The sequence below is a fragment of the Streptopelia decaocto genome, assembly GCF_964273445.1.
Source record: "Streptopelia decaocto genome assembly, chromosome: 26".
NCBI classification, from domain to species: Eukaryota; Metazoa; Chordata; class Aves; order Columbiformes; family Columbidae; genus Streptopelia; species Streptopelia decaocto.
Genome location: NC_138681.1, coordinates 3,264,203 through 3,278,792, shown reverse-complemented (window position 1 = coordinate 3,278,792; position 14,590 = coordinate 3,264,203). Strand labels below are relative to the sequence as shown.

The 14,590-nt window shown below is 51.9% G+C and overlaps 1 protein-coding gene across 1 annotated transcript; it reads left to right on the top strand.

Moving 5' to 3' along the window:
- Positions 1-9,269: 9,269 nt before the first annotated feature.
- LOC309450413 (olfactory receptor 14A16-like) lies at positions 9,270-10,205 on the top strand (the record flags this gene model as incomplete). The annotated part of the gene is made up of 1 exon (XM_082073246.1): positions 9,270-10,205. The coding sequence occupies one exon, from the start codon at positions 9,270-9,272 to the stop codon at positions 10,203-10,205; it is 936 nt and encodes a 311-aa protein (XP_081929372.1).
- Positions 10,206-14,590: the final 4,385 nt, after the last annotated feature.

Below are 14,590 nucleotides of genomic sequence, written 5' to 3'. Positions count from 1 at the left end.
GTATCTTATGTCCAACTGCAGCCAGTAGTGTCCTGCCAGCTCAGGATTGGAGCTTCCATTGCTGGAGGTGTTTAAGATGTGGAGATGTGGCGCTTTGGGACATGGTTTAGTGGTGGACTTGGGAGTGTTTGATTTAGGGTTGGACTCCATGTTCTTAAGGGTCTTTTCCAGCCTAAATTGTTCTATGATTCTATGATTCTATGATTTGGGTTGAAAACATTTCAATCCCATCACCTCCAGGTTCCCTCAGAGGCTGCTGGCAGAGACAATTGTAGAGATTTGGGTCACAGGGGTTTGCAGCAATCCTGTCAAAACCTGAGCAGGATGAGCTTTGGAGCCCAGGAAAAATGGAGATGGGCTGAAGGATGATGAGGAAGATAAACTAAATGTCTTCCATTTCATTCCTAGCAGTCATTCTTGCTTTTCAAAACATCTACCACACCTCAGCAGTTGTGTCTTGAAAGAAGTTCATAGAGGTGGTGTTGGAGGTGGTGTTGGAATAAGAGAATAGTTTCTTTTTGAGACAAAGATGCCAAGGAACAGATCCCAGGTCAGTGCAAAGGCCCAAAGGAAGCCAGAATCTTTATGTGTGTGCACTGACACACACTGTCACCTGCATTTCCAGTCTCTGCAGTCCCAACCGTGCAGCAGAGTCTGGAGTTCTGAGCTCCCTCATCTGCCCTGTGTGACACGTGTAAAATGGAACTACCCCAGTCCAATGGCTGGTTTGGATTCTCTTCACAGCCTGAAGCACCACATGGGTCAGGAGACAAGCCAGGATACCCAACCAGGACTCACATGCTCTGCTCTTACAGTTCAGGTGTTCACTTTAATCTCTGCAGACATGTCACGCTGATATCTGGGTGCAAGGAGCTGGTCAAGTGTCTCATCTCCATTTCTGTAACGGTGGCTTTGCTGCCTGGGTGCTGTGCAGACTCTGTACATGGATGCTGGCACCTGTTGAGCAACCTGCTCTGAAAGGGTTAACAACATGGGCTGTTCTTTCTGGAACGACATTAGGACAGAACAAAAAGAAGACCTTGGGTCAGGGCAAAAGAGAAAGGATGGAAAAGTTGTGGTCAGGACTGGTCGGGGGCCCTTGTAAAGCAGCCCTGCACATCATGTGAATTATTCTTGTGCTCAGGGAGAACCTGAGAACATTGTCTAAACTGAAAACATGAAGGGGAAGGAAGGACAGCGTCATTCAGGCTGGATGGGACCTCAGGAGGTGTCTTGACCAACCTCCTGCTCAAAGCAGGGTCAGACCTGATTCCTCAGGGCTTTATCCAAACACATCTTGGTCAATTGGCTTTTTACCCATCTATTTACACACTGACACAGACCATAATATCCTACTTTGGACACAATAATGCTACAGGAGATGACACTGAATGCCTTGTGACATTCACGTATCAGACCATCGTTGTTACCCCACATCCACAACCCTGTCCTTTCCTCACAGAAAGCAAAGAGGATGGACAGGCACAACCTGCCCTGGGCAAACCCCGTCACCTTCTCTTCCACACACCCAGAAATGGGGTCCCAGTGGCCATGCTCTGGGGCACAGCCCTTAGTTCCCCTGCTCACCCATTGGCCATTTGGAAAAGTGCACACACTGTGTGAGAGCTGCCAGTGGTCAGGGAGTCCCCCCAGTCTCCATGAGCTTTCACAGATGGTGGAGAGTGGCCTCACTGTGACATGGTCCTGCTGTCCCAGCTCCTGGGATGCTGCCCCTGCTGTCCCATAGACTGGAGAGGATTGTGTTAGTTCCAGTGACCCTGACTTGATCCCCATCCACTGCTGCTTGTTCTGCCTCTAGTCACAGAGGCCTGGGACACATGGCTGGTGAAGAGGGAGGACAAGAGGACACAGGGATTCTCACCTCTTTTTATATTAATCAGTGTCCACACAGTTTCTGTATTTCTCCTTTAACTGTTCCTGCGGTAGAAACAGCTCATTATAGGGCCCTTGAATTGCCTTACAGGTCTGGACTGAGTTCTGATCTGGACTGTTGCTGTGCTTGGCAGCTGCTGTCCTTGCAGACCAGATGAACTCACTCCTGCCACCCTGCCTGGCAGTTCATTCCATCCGTGTCACAGCTCTGTCTGCAGCACTGACAGCTCCAGCTCCCCAGTCAGGTCCCTGGCTGAGGACATTGCCTCACATCTGGGCTGGAGGATTTAGATCCTTTGTTATAATCTTCCTGGTGTCCTCTCAAAGGATGGGACAATAAAATATGTTTCTCATGCCAAAATTATTTTCTTATATAAAAATACTACTGCAGGAAAGACCTGTCTCTGTTGAGGTGAGAGGAAAACATTACTGGTTACTTCAGACTCTTTCATCGGTCGTTCCCCTGGAGCCTCAGGGACACCTGGAGGGAGCCCAGAGGGGATAGAGAAAGGGACATCATGGGCTGCTCCTGTGCCGCTGAGCTGGGCTGGGCTCCTGGGACACAGGGAGCTCATGGCAGCGGCAGCGCTGCAGAGAGACAGCTCTGCCCAGGAGCAGCTCCTCTGCAAAGCGCAGAAAAGAAAAAAATCTTATATAAAATTATCAGTAAAATAGCACTCTGCATCTGTGGTAGCCCCTCTGGCAATGACAATTAAATAGGCATTTGCACTATAAGGCTCCATACCCCATCCACAAGCACACATCTGAGTGGTTCAGATGACGGGTGGTCTGGCAAACGTCACCCTTTGTGTCCCCAGGTGATGGACACTGCTCATGTGCCTCTGCAGAGAGTGGCAGGAGCTGGATCCCCTTCTCGGGACAGACTCCTTCCAGGAGAGACACAGACACAGGGGGACTCATCGGGGCTTTACGGCATTTCACTCGGCATCAGTTTGACATATTGGGTGCTGTCCTGTGACTGCCCTTTCTGCACAAATCATCATAAAAACACAACCATTTAGTGAGACATGGTCATAAAGGGCTGTTATGGACAAGAAAGCTCACCGTGAACTCTGGAGAGAGCGAGGAAGTTCATAATAAGCACCAGGAAGAACCAAGAAGCTCGAGGCCTCTTCTGAAGAGCGGGAGGCCTGAGCAGCCGTGATTGGCCATTGTAGGTGTGGGAGAGGGTCAGGGCATGTCAGGGAGAAGCAATGAGATGGTGATGGCTTCAGTGAACCCTTCCAGTCATGTCTGAGCCCAGAAATGGAAAGCAGTTGATGTCTGCAGGTGGAGGAGGAACAGGAGGAAGATTTTCCTGGGAATATGGAAGGAAGAAAGGCCTCTCTTGGGCTAATCACATATGGCAGTGCCATTTGCATGCTGTGGGCATGGCTGTGCCTGGGAGATGGGGAACGGCTGCTGCTGGGGTGGCTGTGCTCAGTCATGGCCCATGAGCTGACCCTGCTCTGCTCCTCTCTTACACTGCCCACACTTGGATGGTCCTCAGGAATCATCCATGAGCCTGGTGCATCCATGAACCTCCTGGAGTGATGGGCTATGGATCCAAATAGAGGATTCCAGCAGGTTTGGGACTGGGACATTGAGGCGATTGGTGACCATTGCCAGGTGTATGAAAGAAGCTGGATGAGTTGTGAGGAACTCACAGGCATTTCCAACTCCACAGAAAACCAGAGCCTTGCAGTTAAAGCAACAGTACTTGACATAAACACCACCCCCAAAACATGAAACACTCACACTGACCACAGGAAAAGCCTTGAAAAACATTGGAGAAAAATCTACCAGATCCCAGGGGTCAAGGCTCAGCCATTCTGGAGATGAACAAGCATCAAGGGCTGACATGGCACCAGAGCCACATCCACATGGCCCTCACCACCTGGAACCAGTGTCTCCAAGTCTTTCCTTCAGCAGCCTCCAGGGACAGGGACCTGCACTGGTTGTTTCCTTCACAGCTGTGTCAGTGATGGCCCTTCATGGGGTCCAAACACCCTCAGAAACTTGGGGTTTGCTTCTGCCTTTCACTTCATTAGAGGTTTGTTCATTCTTTCAGCAGCTGCAGTTCAGGATCATGGCACCAGAGGGCTCATTAACAGCTAAAATGCCCTTATAAGCCAAGTGTCTGTGAATCATTTTCCTAGCGGCTCCAAGTCAGGTGTGGATGATTAGGGAGATTTCAGGAATAGCAAAACAGAGAGCATTTGCATAATAAATAGCAATAAAGCCAAATTTCTTCTATTCCCTTCCCTGCTTGACCTTCCCTCCCTTTCCAGAACAGGTGGTATCAGCAGACTCCAGTTCATATCGGTATGGAGCGTCTCCTGATAAAGACTGAATATGTCAGAAAAGTGGGTGCCTAAATCACCATGTGAATCAGGAGATAGTCGAGGACACCTTAAGAGGAGTCAGACACCTCTGGGCCAAGAGGTGGGTGTCCCTGGCAATCTCAGGTGCCACAGCACAGCGATACTTGTGTTCAGGAGCTGGTCAAGTGACCCATCTCCTGTTCTGTAACGGTGTCTGAGTTTGCTCAGGTCCCCCCTGACTTGAGCCCCATCCACTGCTGGGTGTTCTCCAGACTCCTGCCTTCAGGAACAAAGTCCCCGGAGACCTTGCTGGTGGAGATGGAGGCAAAGAAGCCATGAAGAACCTCAGTCCTGTCTGATTCTACTCTTATGAAGTTCAGCAGCAGGCCCACGTTCATCCTGTCTATTCTTTTACTGCAAGTGAAGCTCTGTCAGCTCATCTTGCTGCCCTTCCCCTGCAGGTATGAAGTCCAGGGAGGCTTTGTCATCATCCCCACATCCACGGAGAAGGTTTCTAAATTCCTCCTTTGCAGCTTCCCCTGCTCCCACCTCCTGTGTGCTGCCTTGTGCCCTGCAGCTCCAACAGTTCAGAGGAGCAGCCTCACGAGATAAATGCTTCTGTTCATGGGTACTTGGAGGGATCATTCTTGTGCTTGGAGCAGGATGTCCTATAAGGATTATCAGATTTCCTGAGCTCCTTCACCCTTCAGATCTACCTCCATGTCACCACTTCGACCACCATCACCCAGTATGTCAAAGTCTCCTCTCGACCCACCAGCCTGTGCTGTGCTGCTGGCCTTCCTCCCTCCCCTCTGGTGCCTGGGACCCCACTGTGTCCTGCTCATGACAGCCAAGGTGGACACTGATGTTCACATCCCTCACCTGGGTTTCCTTGTTTTCCAGTTCCAGATCCAGTTGAGCATCACCCGTGTTGGCCCATCAGGCAGATATTTTAAGCAGTTGGCCCAAGATCCTTGTTGGCAGCTGAAGCTTTGCTTGGTCAGTGAATGTCAGGCCAATTACAGTTCCCCATAGGAATGTACTCACTGACTGGTGAGTTGCTCGAGTTGCCGACAGAAGATCCATTTCTTCTCCATGATCAAGTAATTTGTAGCACACAACATGTTGTCACCCTGTACTGGGCTTACATGACAAAGTCTTGGAACTGGGGGTGAGTGTGGCTGTGCTACAGTTGTCACCGCTCTGAGAAGACAACAGGAGTTTGACCAACGTCAGACAGAGCAGATTTCAGCTGCTCCAAGATGGACCCACTCCTTGCCAAATCTGAGCCACTCAGTGATGCCGGCAGCACCTCTGGGATATTGTATTTGAGAAAGGGTAAAAAACGCTGCACAACAGCAGGTGGGAGAGAGGAGGGAGGAGATGGGAGAGAAAAGCTCTGCAGACACCAAGGTCATATCCCATAGGACCCAAGCAGGTCCCTCAGCAGCCAAATCCTGCTCTCCTGAAATCCTGCTCTTGGCCTTGTTCTCATCTCCCAGGAGCCTCAGCTCCACTTTCCCATCCCTGACTGTTCCATCCTGACCAACTCTTTCTGGTTTGTAAGTGTGAAGTCCCACAGGGCACCTCACCCCACTGACTCCTCAGTCACCCGTGTCAGGAAGATGTTGTCAATGGGCTCCAAACCCTCCTGGATGGCTGGTACCTTGCAGATATTGGGACATCTTAGGTCTTCCAGGAGGACACGGCCTGGAAACATGAGGCTTCTTTCATTTGTCTGAAGGAGGCCTCATCTCATTCCAATTCCTCATCAGTGAGTCTGTAGCTGATGTGCAGTCACCACAACACTGCCCATGTTGTTCTGCCCTCTCATGCTGACTCCTCAACGTTCAGCTGACATTGTCTGTCCCCAGGCAGAGCTCCACACATTCCTACTGCTCTCCCAATTGAAGTCGACCTATCCGTTTGACTCCAGACATCTGGCATTATGAGCAGCAGGGCCCCAAGACCCCACATTTCCTCCAGGAGATGGTATTTGCAGTGTCCTGTAGCTCCTCATACATGTTATCTTTGGAGAGACACCCTCATCAGAATAAAGCATCTGTGTGCAAACATTAAGAGTGTGCAAATGGAGCTTCAGTCATGGGAGAGTCCAGACCTTGTGAATATCTGGTATTTGCCCATCAGAAGGCTCTGAACTTGTACAAGGAGAAATGAGCAGTGATGTATCAGGGCGGGACAATAACCCCATCCCTCAGGACAGAGCAGGACCTGGCACGCTGAGCAGTGACCCTGAGGAGAAGGGCCTGGGCACTCCAAGGTCCCCACCCCAGCCCGTGGTGCACGCTCACCATGAACAAGGCAGCTGCACACGGGGCTGCATGAGGAGGAGCGTGGGGACCCAGACACCTGCAGTTCTCATCCCAGTCGGTTCAGCACTGGTGTGACCCACACACACGGGTGTGTGCCAGTGTGCGGCTTCCCAGTCTGGAGCAGCAGGGAGGAACTGCAGAGTGCAGGGCTGTGCCAAGGCAGGTCCAGCACCTTGTGCACATGGTGTGGGGTGCTGAGGGACCTGGGCTGCTTTGGCCCAGCAGCGCTGGGGAGGCTGCAGCAGTGCAGGAGTAGCCTGAGAGCGCTTGAAGGGCGGTTTCAGAGATGGTGGAGGTTTCTCCATAGTGGGAAAGAGCTTGAGAAAGAAAGAATGGCCCAAAGTGCAGCTGGGGAGGTCCAGGCTGGACATGAGCAGAAAGGAATGTGATGGAAGGGCAGTGCTGTGGTGGAGCAGGTCAGCAGAGGGAGTCTGCATCAGCCCAAGGCTTTGTGCTTCAAGGAGCAGCTGGGGAGGATGGAGAGATCTCAGCAAAGGAAGGAAGATGCTCAGACAGGAGCAAGGTGGGGCAGCAGGGGGGATGTCTCCAGCCTGCAGGGACAGAGGTGCAGGGGATGGACAGCACAGGACAGGCTGTCGTGGAGATGATCACGGGATGTAAAGAGGCTGAAAGCCCCACCAGACATGAGCTCCTTCTCCCCTTGGCTGTGGCTGTTGTCTGCACCTCTGATGCCTGTGAGGAGACACCTTGTCCTTGCAGCACAGGGGCCTCATGGCCTCCTTGTCCCCAGCCAGGAACCTGGGAGGTGTGGGACCATAGTCCTGCCCTTGGCCTTGCACAGCCCCACATCACACTGTCCAGGAAGGGCCCTGGGCAACGTGGGAGGGACAGGATCTGGTTTCCAAAGGGGAGTCATGGTTTGGTCCTTTGCTAATGAAACACATCCAGGTTTACTGATCATCAGAGAGACCTTTACATTGCTTTTCCTGACCTGTCATCTCTACCTCCAGTTTTCTGCTTTTACCAAACTCTGGGGTCAGTTCTTCAGTTGTCTCCCTCAGTGGGACCCATTAACAATACAAGAAACTTTGAAGTTTGCATCTGAGTTTGACTTCCTGAGAAGTTTCATCAGCTTCCCCTCAGGGTCTGAGGTCCATGGACTCAGCATCAAACCCACCAGAGGGGTCATTAAAGCGCCTTGGGCTGCTCCTGTGCTGCTGAGCTGGGCTGGGCTCCTGGGACACAGGGAGCTCATGGCAGCGGCAGCGCTGCAGAGAGACAGCTCTGCCCAGGAGCAGCTCCTCTGCACACGCACAGGGCTGAGGGCTCTGCCTGGGGATCTCAGCAGACGAGCAAGGCAGAGAGAGATTAAAGGTGGTCAGGACTGGGAGGATGACTGAGAGCTCACTGGAGGAGAAACCTTTGCAGCCCTTGCCATGGTAAGTCTCTGGTGCAGGGCAGTGCAGCTGTATCTCCTGGAGGCATCTCCTGACACTGGCACAGGCACAGCTGGTGGGATCTGTAAGGACGGGGCTCTTGTCAGGCCATGTTGAACACTGTGAAGCCGGGTGAGCACCCAGGGGTGCCCAGGGCTGTCCTGCAGAGCAGGGTCCCTGCACCCCAGGGCTGTGCCGGGCAGGGACTCTGCCGCCTGCCAGGGTCAGCGCTCAGCCTGCCCGGGAGATCCCATGGCAGCAGCTGTGGGGGGAAGGAGCGACCCCCGGCAGGGCAGGCAGGGAGCTTGTGGGGTTGAAGGGGCTGTGTGGGTCAGGGCTGCTCAGAGCTCCAGATCCCCCCAGAGACATGGCAGAGGGGCCTTCTGAACAACGACATCAATACAGGAACCGCTGCCAGGGAAGGAGTCTGTGCTTTCAGTTTTCCACTCTTGCTCGTCTGGGTGTGCAGTGGGAGATGGGGATTTATTTCTCTCTTTGGAGCAGACACTGAGACCCCAGTTCTCGTTAGGACTTGTCTGAGCTGCTCCTGAGCCCCTGCACACACAGAGCTGCCCCTGGGCAGTGCCAGGAGGTGTGAGCAGGACAGAGCTGAGCACACAGCAGGAGGGACGGGGTCTGTGACACTGACAGGGAGCAGACCAGGGACAGACATACAGCTGCAGGCAGCACAGACATGGGCAGGGAGGGGGAGCTGCTACCAGAAATGCTGGGGACATGTGCAGACACATTTCCCAGTGCAACCCCTGGTCTCCTCTCCTCCCCAGCAGACCCTCTGCCCCAAAGCCATGGGGTCCAGGTCACGAGTCTCCACCTCAGCAGCTGGACCTCCAGGTTAAGGGTTCCTGGAATGGGGTACACAAATAAGGTGCTAAAATACTTGCTCTACAGGGTCATTATGTGAGTGGCAGCAGCACAGCCGGGTCAGGAGAAGGTTCCACAGCATGCCCGTCTGCCTTTCTGTCCTTGCTTTATTTTCTGGTAGCACTGCAGTGTCCTTCCCTGTTTCTCCACCTGTCCCTGGTGCTCTTGCTCTCTGGGGGTGGGCTGGCAGTGTGGGTAATTTTTTGTTCTGACACCAGTTTAGGGGGTATTGACCCAGAGGTGTATTCATAGAAATTAGATGTCCAAGCTGCATTTTAAACTGTTATGAACTGTTTTTCTCACTTGGTAGAAATAAGGAATGAGCAGAAACATCCCTCCACCGGTGAAGGGGTTTTCCATGAGAAACAGCCTGTTTATTCTCCTCTAACTTGTCACTGCCTTTTCCTCCTTTGACAGGTCCTCATGCCCGCAGGCAGCAAATGTCCAACGGCAGCTCCATCACCCAGTTCCTCCTCCTGCCGTTCACAGACACACGGGAGCTGCAGCTCTTGCACTTCTGGCTCTTCCTGGGCATCTACCTGGCTGCCCTCCTGGGCAACGGCCTCATCATCACCACCATAGCCTGGGACCAGCACCTGCACACCCCCATGTACTTCTTCCTGCTCAACCTCGCCCTCCTCGACCTGGGCTCCATCTCCACCACTCTCCCCAAATCCATGGCCAATTCCCTCTGGGACACCCAGACCATCTCATACTTGGGATGTGCTGCACAGCTCTTTTCATTTCTCTTCTTCATAGTGGCAGAGTATTGTCTTCTCACCATCATGTCCTACGACCGCTACGTTGCCATCTGCAAACCCCTGCACTACGGGACCCTCCTGGGCAGCAGAGCTTGTGTCCACATGGCAGCAGCTGCCTGGGCCACTGGGTTTCTCACTGCTCTGCTGCACACGGCCAATACATTTTCACTGCCCCTGTGCAAGGGCAATGCCCTGGGACAGTTCTTCTGTGAAATCCCACAGATCCTCAAGCTCTCCTGCTCACACTCATACTTCAGGGTACTTGGGCTTATCATGTTTAGTGCTTCTTTTTTTGAGGGATGTTTTGTGTTCATTGTGGTGTCCTATGTGCAGATCTTGAGGGCCGTGCTGAGGATCCCCTCTGAGCAGGGTCGGCACAAAGCCTTTACCACCTGCCTCCCTCACCTGGCCGTGGTCTCCCTGTTTGTCATCACTGGTTCCTTTGCCAACCTGAAGCCCCACTCCTTCTCCTCCCCAAGCCTGGATCTGGCGGTGTCAGTTCTGTACTCAGTGGTTCCTCCAGCAGTGAACCCCCTCATCTACAGCATGAGGAACCAGGAGCTGAAAGTGGCACTGAAGAAGCTGATTCAGTCATTTTTCTGTCAGCAGCAATAAGTTACCCATGAATCTTCAGAAGTGATTTCCAGTTCATCTCAGGAACCTCCTGTGCATTGTGCATTTAATCTGTGATAACCATGTTTGTCAAGGAATTTCTTCACCCACGGCACTTTTCCAGAGCAGTGACTCAGAGGCCTGTCTACCTCTTTCTGGGGCCCTGGTACAGCTGGTGTCCTGTGTCACATCTCTGTAATACAGGTGTGGACCCATTTTAATATCACTGTATTTCTGAAATTGCGGTCATCTTTTTGAAACACCCCCCACAAGGGGATTTCCTCAGTCTCAGTATTTGGAGCTTGGGCTCTTCTTCCAAAGCTGTGGTCAGCCTGAATAAATTTCCCCCACAAGGCCATGCTGCTGTGCTTGTGTTTTTCATGGCTCAGGGGAGGACATGGAGCACCATGTTACGTCATGGTGCTGGTCTGAGTGTCCATCTGTGGGTGCCCAGTGTTCCTGGAGATGGTGAAGGACCTTCAGCGATCTGCCTTGGACTGTCTCGCTGTGGTTTCCAGGCACCACAGCTCCCTGTGCTCTGTGCTTCAGCAGGAGAATGAATGACCCACAGAACCCTGTTTCTGCATTCCCCAGCTCAGGGCAGGTTGCGCTGTCACTGCGGTAGCAGGAGCAGCATGAAGAGCTCCTGGCCAGGAGTCATGTGCTGGTGAGAGGGGCTGGCACAGGAGGGCTGCCAGCAACGGGTGTAAAGGATCTCTTGGAAACAAGAGCAGGGGACAAAGTGGGGCTGGCCTTGCTTCCATCATGCCATGGCTGGCCCCAGCCCTTAGACTGATAGGCTGATCCTCCTCTCTGTCCCAATCCATCTCTTCATCCATCCATTCATCCATTCATCCATCCATCCATCCATCTGTCCATCCATCCCATTACTCCATCTGGGAGAGCTGCCTCACCATGTTTCTCATCCCAATGAGATCATAGAATCATTTAGGTTGAAGGAGACCCTCAAGATCACTGTGTCCAACCATTAACCCTACTCTGGCACTAAACCGTGTCCCTAAGAACCTCATCTACATGTCTTTTAAAGACCTTCAGGGATGGTGACTCAACCACTCCTTGAACAGCCTGTTCCGATGCCTCACAAACTCTTCCATGAAGAAATTTTTCCTAATATCCAAACTGGATATTCCCAGGTGCAAGTTGAGGCCGTTTCCTCTCCTTCTACCACTTCCTATGTGGGAGAACAGACCAACACCCTCCATGTTCCAACCTCCTTTCAGGTAGCTGTAGACAGCAATAAGGTCTCCCCTCAGCCTTCTTTTCTCAAGGCTAAACAGCCCCAGTTACCTCCACTGCTCCCCATCTGACTTGTTCTCCAGACCCCTCAGCAGCTTTGTTGCCCTTCTCTGAACTCACTCCGGCACCTCAAGGTCTTTCTTGTAGTGAGGGGCCCAAAACTGAACACAGGATTTGAGGTGCATCCTCACCAGTGCCAAGAACAGAGGGATGATCACTTGCCTGGTCCTGCTGGCCACACTATTCCTGATGCATGCGGGGATGCTGGTGGCCTTCTTGGCCACCTGGGCACATCCTGGCTCATGTTCAGTCACTGTCCATCAACACCCCCAGGGCCTTTTCCATTGGGCAGATTTCCAGCCGCTCTTCCCTGAGCCCGTAGTGCTGCCTGGGGTTGTTGTGACCCAAGTGCAGGACCCAGCACTTGGCATGAAATTGAACAAGTCCAAGAGTTGGATTGGTCACCTGGGATAGAGTAACACTGAGTGCAAGTGCAGATTGGGAGAGAGCGGCTGGAGAGCAGCCCTGCAGAAAGGGATCTGGTGTGATGGTTGGCCACAGGGTCAATAGGAGCCAACACTGTCCCCCAGCAGTCAAGACGGTAAATGGCATCCTGGGGTGCATCAAACACAGCATGGCCATGTGGTCAAAAGAGGTGACTATGCTGCTGTATTCAGCATTAGTGCAGCCTCACCTTGAGAGCTGTGTGCAGTTCTGGGCACCACATATTTTTATAACAAGGACGTAAAGGTCCTTGAATGCATCTAGATCATCCCCAAGCCCATTGGAGGCCCTTAGGAAGAGTTCCTCTCTCCAGATATCCAGCCCAGCTTGTTGCTGCACGAACAACCAGGAGAAACTGCCCCTGGACCCTCATTCCAGACCCCAGCTCCTCCACCCATACAGGCAGTGCTCTCCCCCTTGGCACTGAGGTGGCTCCAGGGACCCAAGGACACCTGTAAGAGAAGATGTTGGGTAGGGATATGGTGTCCTTCAGTGCTCCTCATGGTGCCTCCTGCTGGGCTTTGTGCCACTGGTCACAACCCTCTGAGCCTGGATGTTCAGCCAGTTCTCAGTGGTGCTAAACAGGAACATGCCCATGGGCTCATTGGGCTGCACTGGGAGGAGCGTGGCCACCCAGACAAGGGCAGTTATTGTCCATCGTGACTCAGCACTGGTGTGGTCACATCTGGAGCCGTGTGTCCCAGTGTGAGGTTCCCCATTCTGGAGGAACGAGAGGAGCTGTCGTGTGGCCAGAGAAAGTCTGGGTCACGTGTGGAGATGTTGAGAGACCCAAATTGCTTTAGCCTGGTGAAGGGGGGGCTGAGGAAACGTGCTGGTTTTGCTGAAATCGAGTTAATTTTCTTCATGCATTTTGAAACTTTCTCCTTCACAACTAGTACAGTCTTTTGTTTAGATTTACTATGAGAATAATGAGATAACACTGTTTCTTGCCTGGGATAGAGTTAATTTTGTCTTTTAACAGCTTTACAGTGTTTGCCATTTGCTATGAAAGGAATGTCAGAACTCACTGATATCTCGGCTGTTGTCAGGGAAACCAAGGACTTCTTTGGCCATCCAGCTGTGGATGCAGATTGGCAGGAGGGGACACAGACAGGACAGCACCTGGACTGACGTGCAGGCTGATCAATGAAATATTCCCTATGATTAGCGTCATGCTCAGTCTAAAGCTGGAGCCAGCTTTTAGGGCTTGTTACACCCGTTACTTTGGGTTTTCCAGCTGGATTGGTCAGTTCCATTCAGAAGTTTCATCCTGTCAGGAGTTCGATGTCAGTTCGGCCTTTTGCCGTTCTGCCATTTTGCCGTTGGCCTTTGGGCCTTTCTGCCTGTTGCCCTTTTGCTCTCTCTGGCTGGGAAGGGCTGTTCAGGACCAAGGTGCTCCCTTCTGCAGGACTGGCTGCTCCGTGTGACTGGAGTTACATGGGGGATAGCACTGAGTGTATTTTCTTAATTTAATTTATCTATTTCTATTTAATTTACCTGGACTATTGTCAGTGAAACCAAGGACTTCCCTGGAGTGCAGCTGCAGGTGCAAACTGGTAAGAGGAGGCACAGACAGGACAGCACCTGGATTGACATCCAGGTCAATCAACAACTATTCTCTACCATTAGTGTCATGCTCAGTATAAAGCTGGAGATGCCTTTTCCAGCCCATTTTGGTTTTCCGGCTACATTGCTTAGCTCTGTTTGGAAGTTCCATTCTATTCGGAGTTCAGTGTTAGTTCAGTTTTACGATGTTTTGCTGTTTTTCAGTTGGCCCTTGGGCCTCTCTGCCTTTTGCACTTGCACTTTCTCTTGCTGGGATCAGCTGTTCAGGACCAGGGTGCTCTCTTCTTTTGGGCTGCCTGTTCAGCAAAACTGGAGTTATGTGGGGGATTGCACTGAGTGTCATATATTTTACTTTATGTATATCTTAGTATATTATTAGTAGTAGTGTATTATTTCTATTGTCTTATATTTTTTCTAAACCCACAAGTTTCTCTCTTCCCATTCAGTTCTCTCCCTTATCCCACCTGGGGACTGGGAGCAGGATATGAGCAGCTCTCATGGTCTTAGTTGGTGGCTGTGGTAAAACCATGACAAGAAAGGCAGTAGTAGCTTCAGAAATCTTGAAAATCAGTTTCCAAGATAGTGTCAATATTTAATGTTTTTTGTTGTTCTTGGGAAACAGCATGAGAAAGGAAAACCATCAGAAACTGCAGCTCTGGAGGTCCAGAGTGGAGCTCAGGATAAAGAAATGTCACAGTGAGCACAGTGCTGTGGTCATTCAGAAGGACTCTGGATCAGCTATGACTTTCTGTTTCCAGGAACAGCTGGTGAGGATGGAGAGACAGCAGCACAGGTGGGGACACACTGGGCTGAGAACAAGGTGGGGAAGTGCATGGGGTGTCTGCAGCCTGTGGGGAAACAGCCAGAGGCCTGGGACAGTGGAGGATGGACCATGGTGGACATGGCCAAGGGCGCTGGCAAGGCTGGATGTCCCTGCAAGAGCCAAGGTCTTTGTCCCCTTGGCTATGGCTGATGCTTCTTACAACAAGGCCTAAGAAAAGACGCGTTGTCGTTATGGCCATGGGGCTTCTTTGCCTCCTTGCACCCCCAGGGAGACAAGG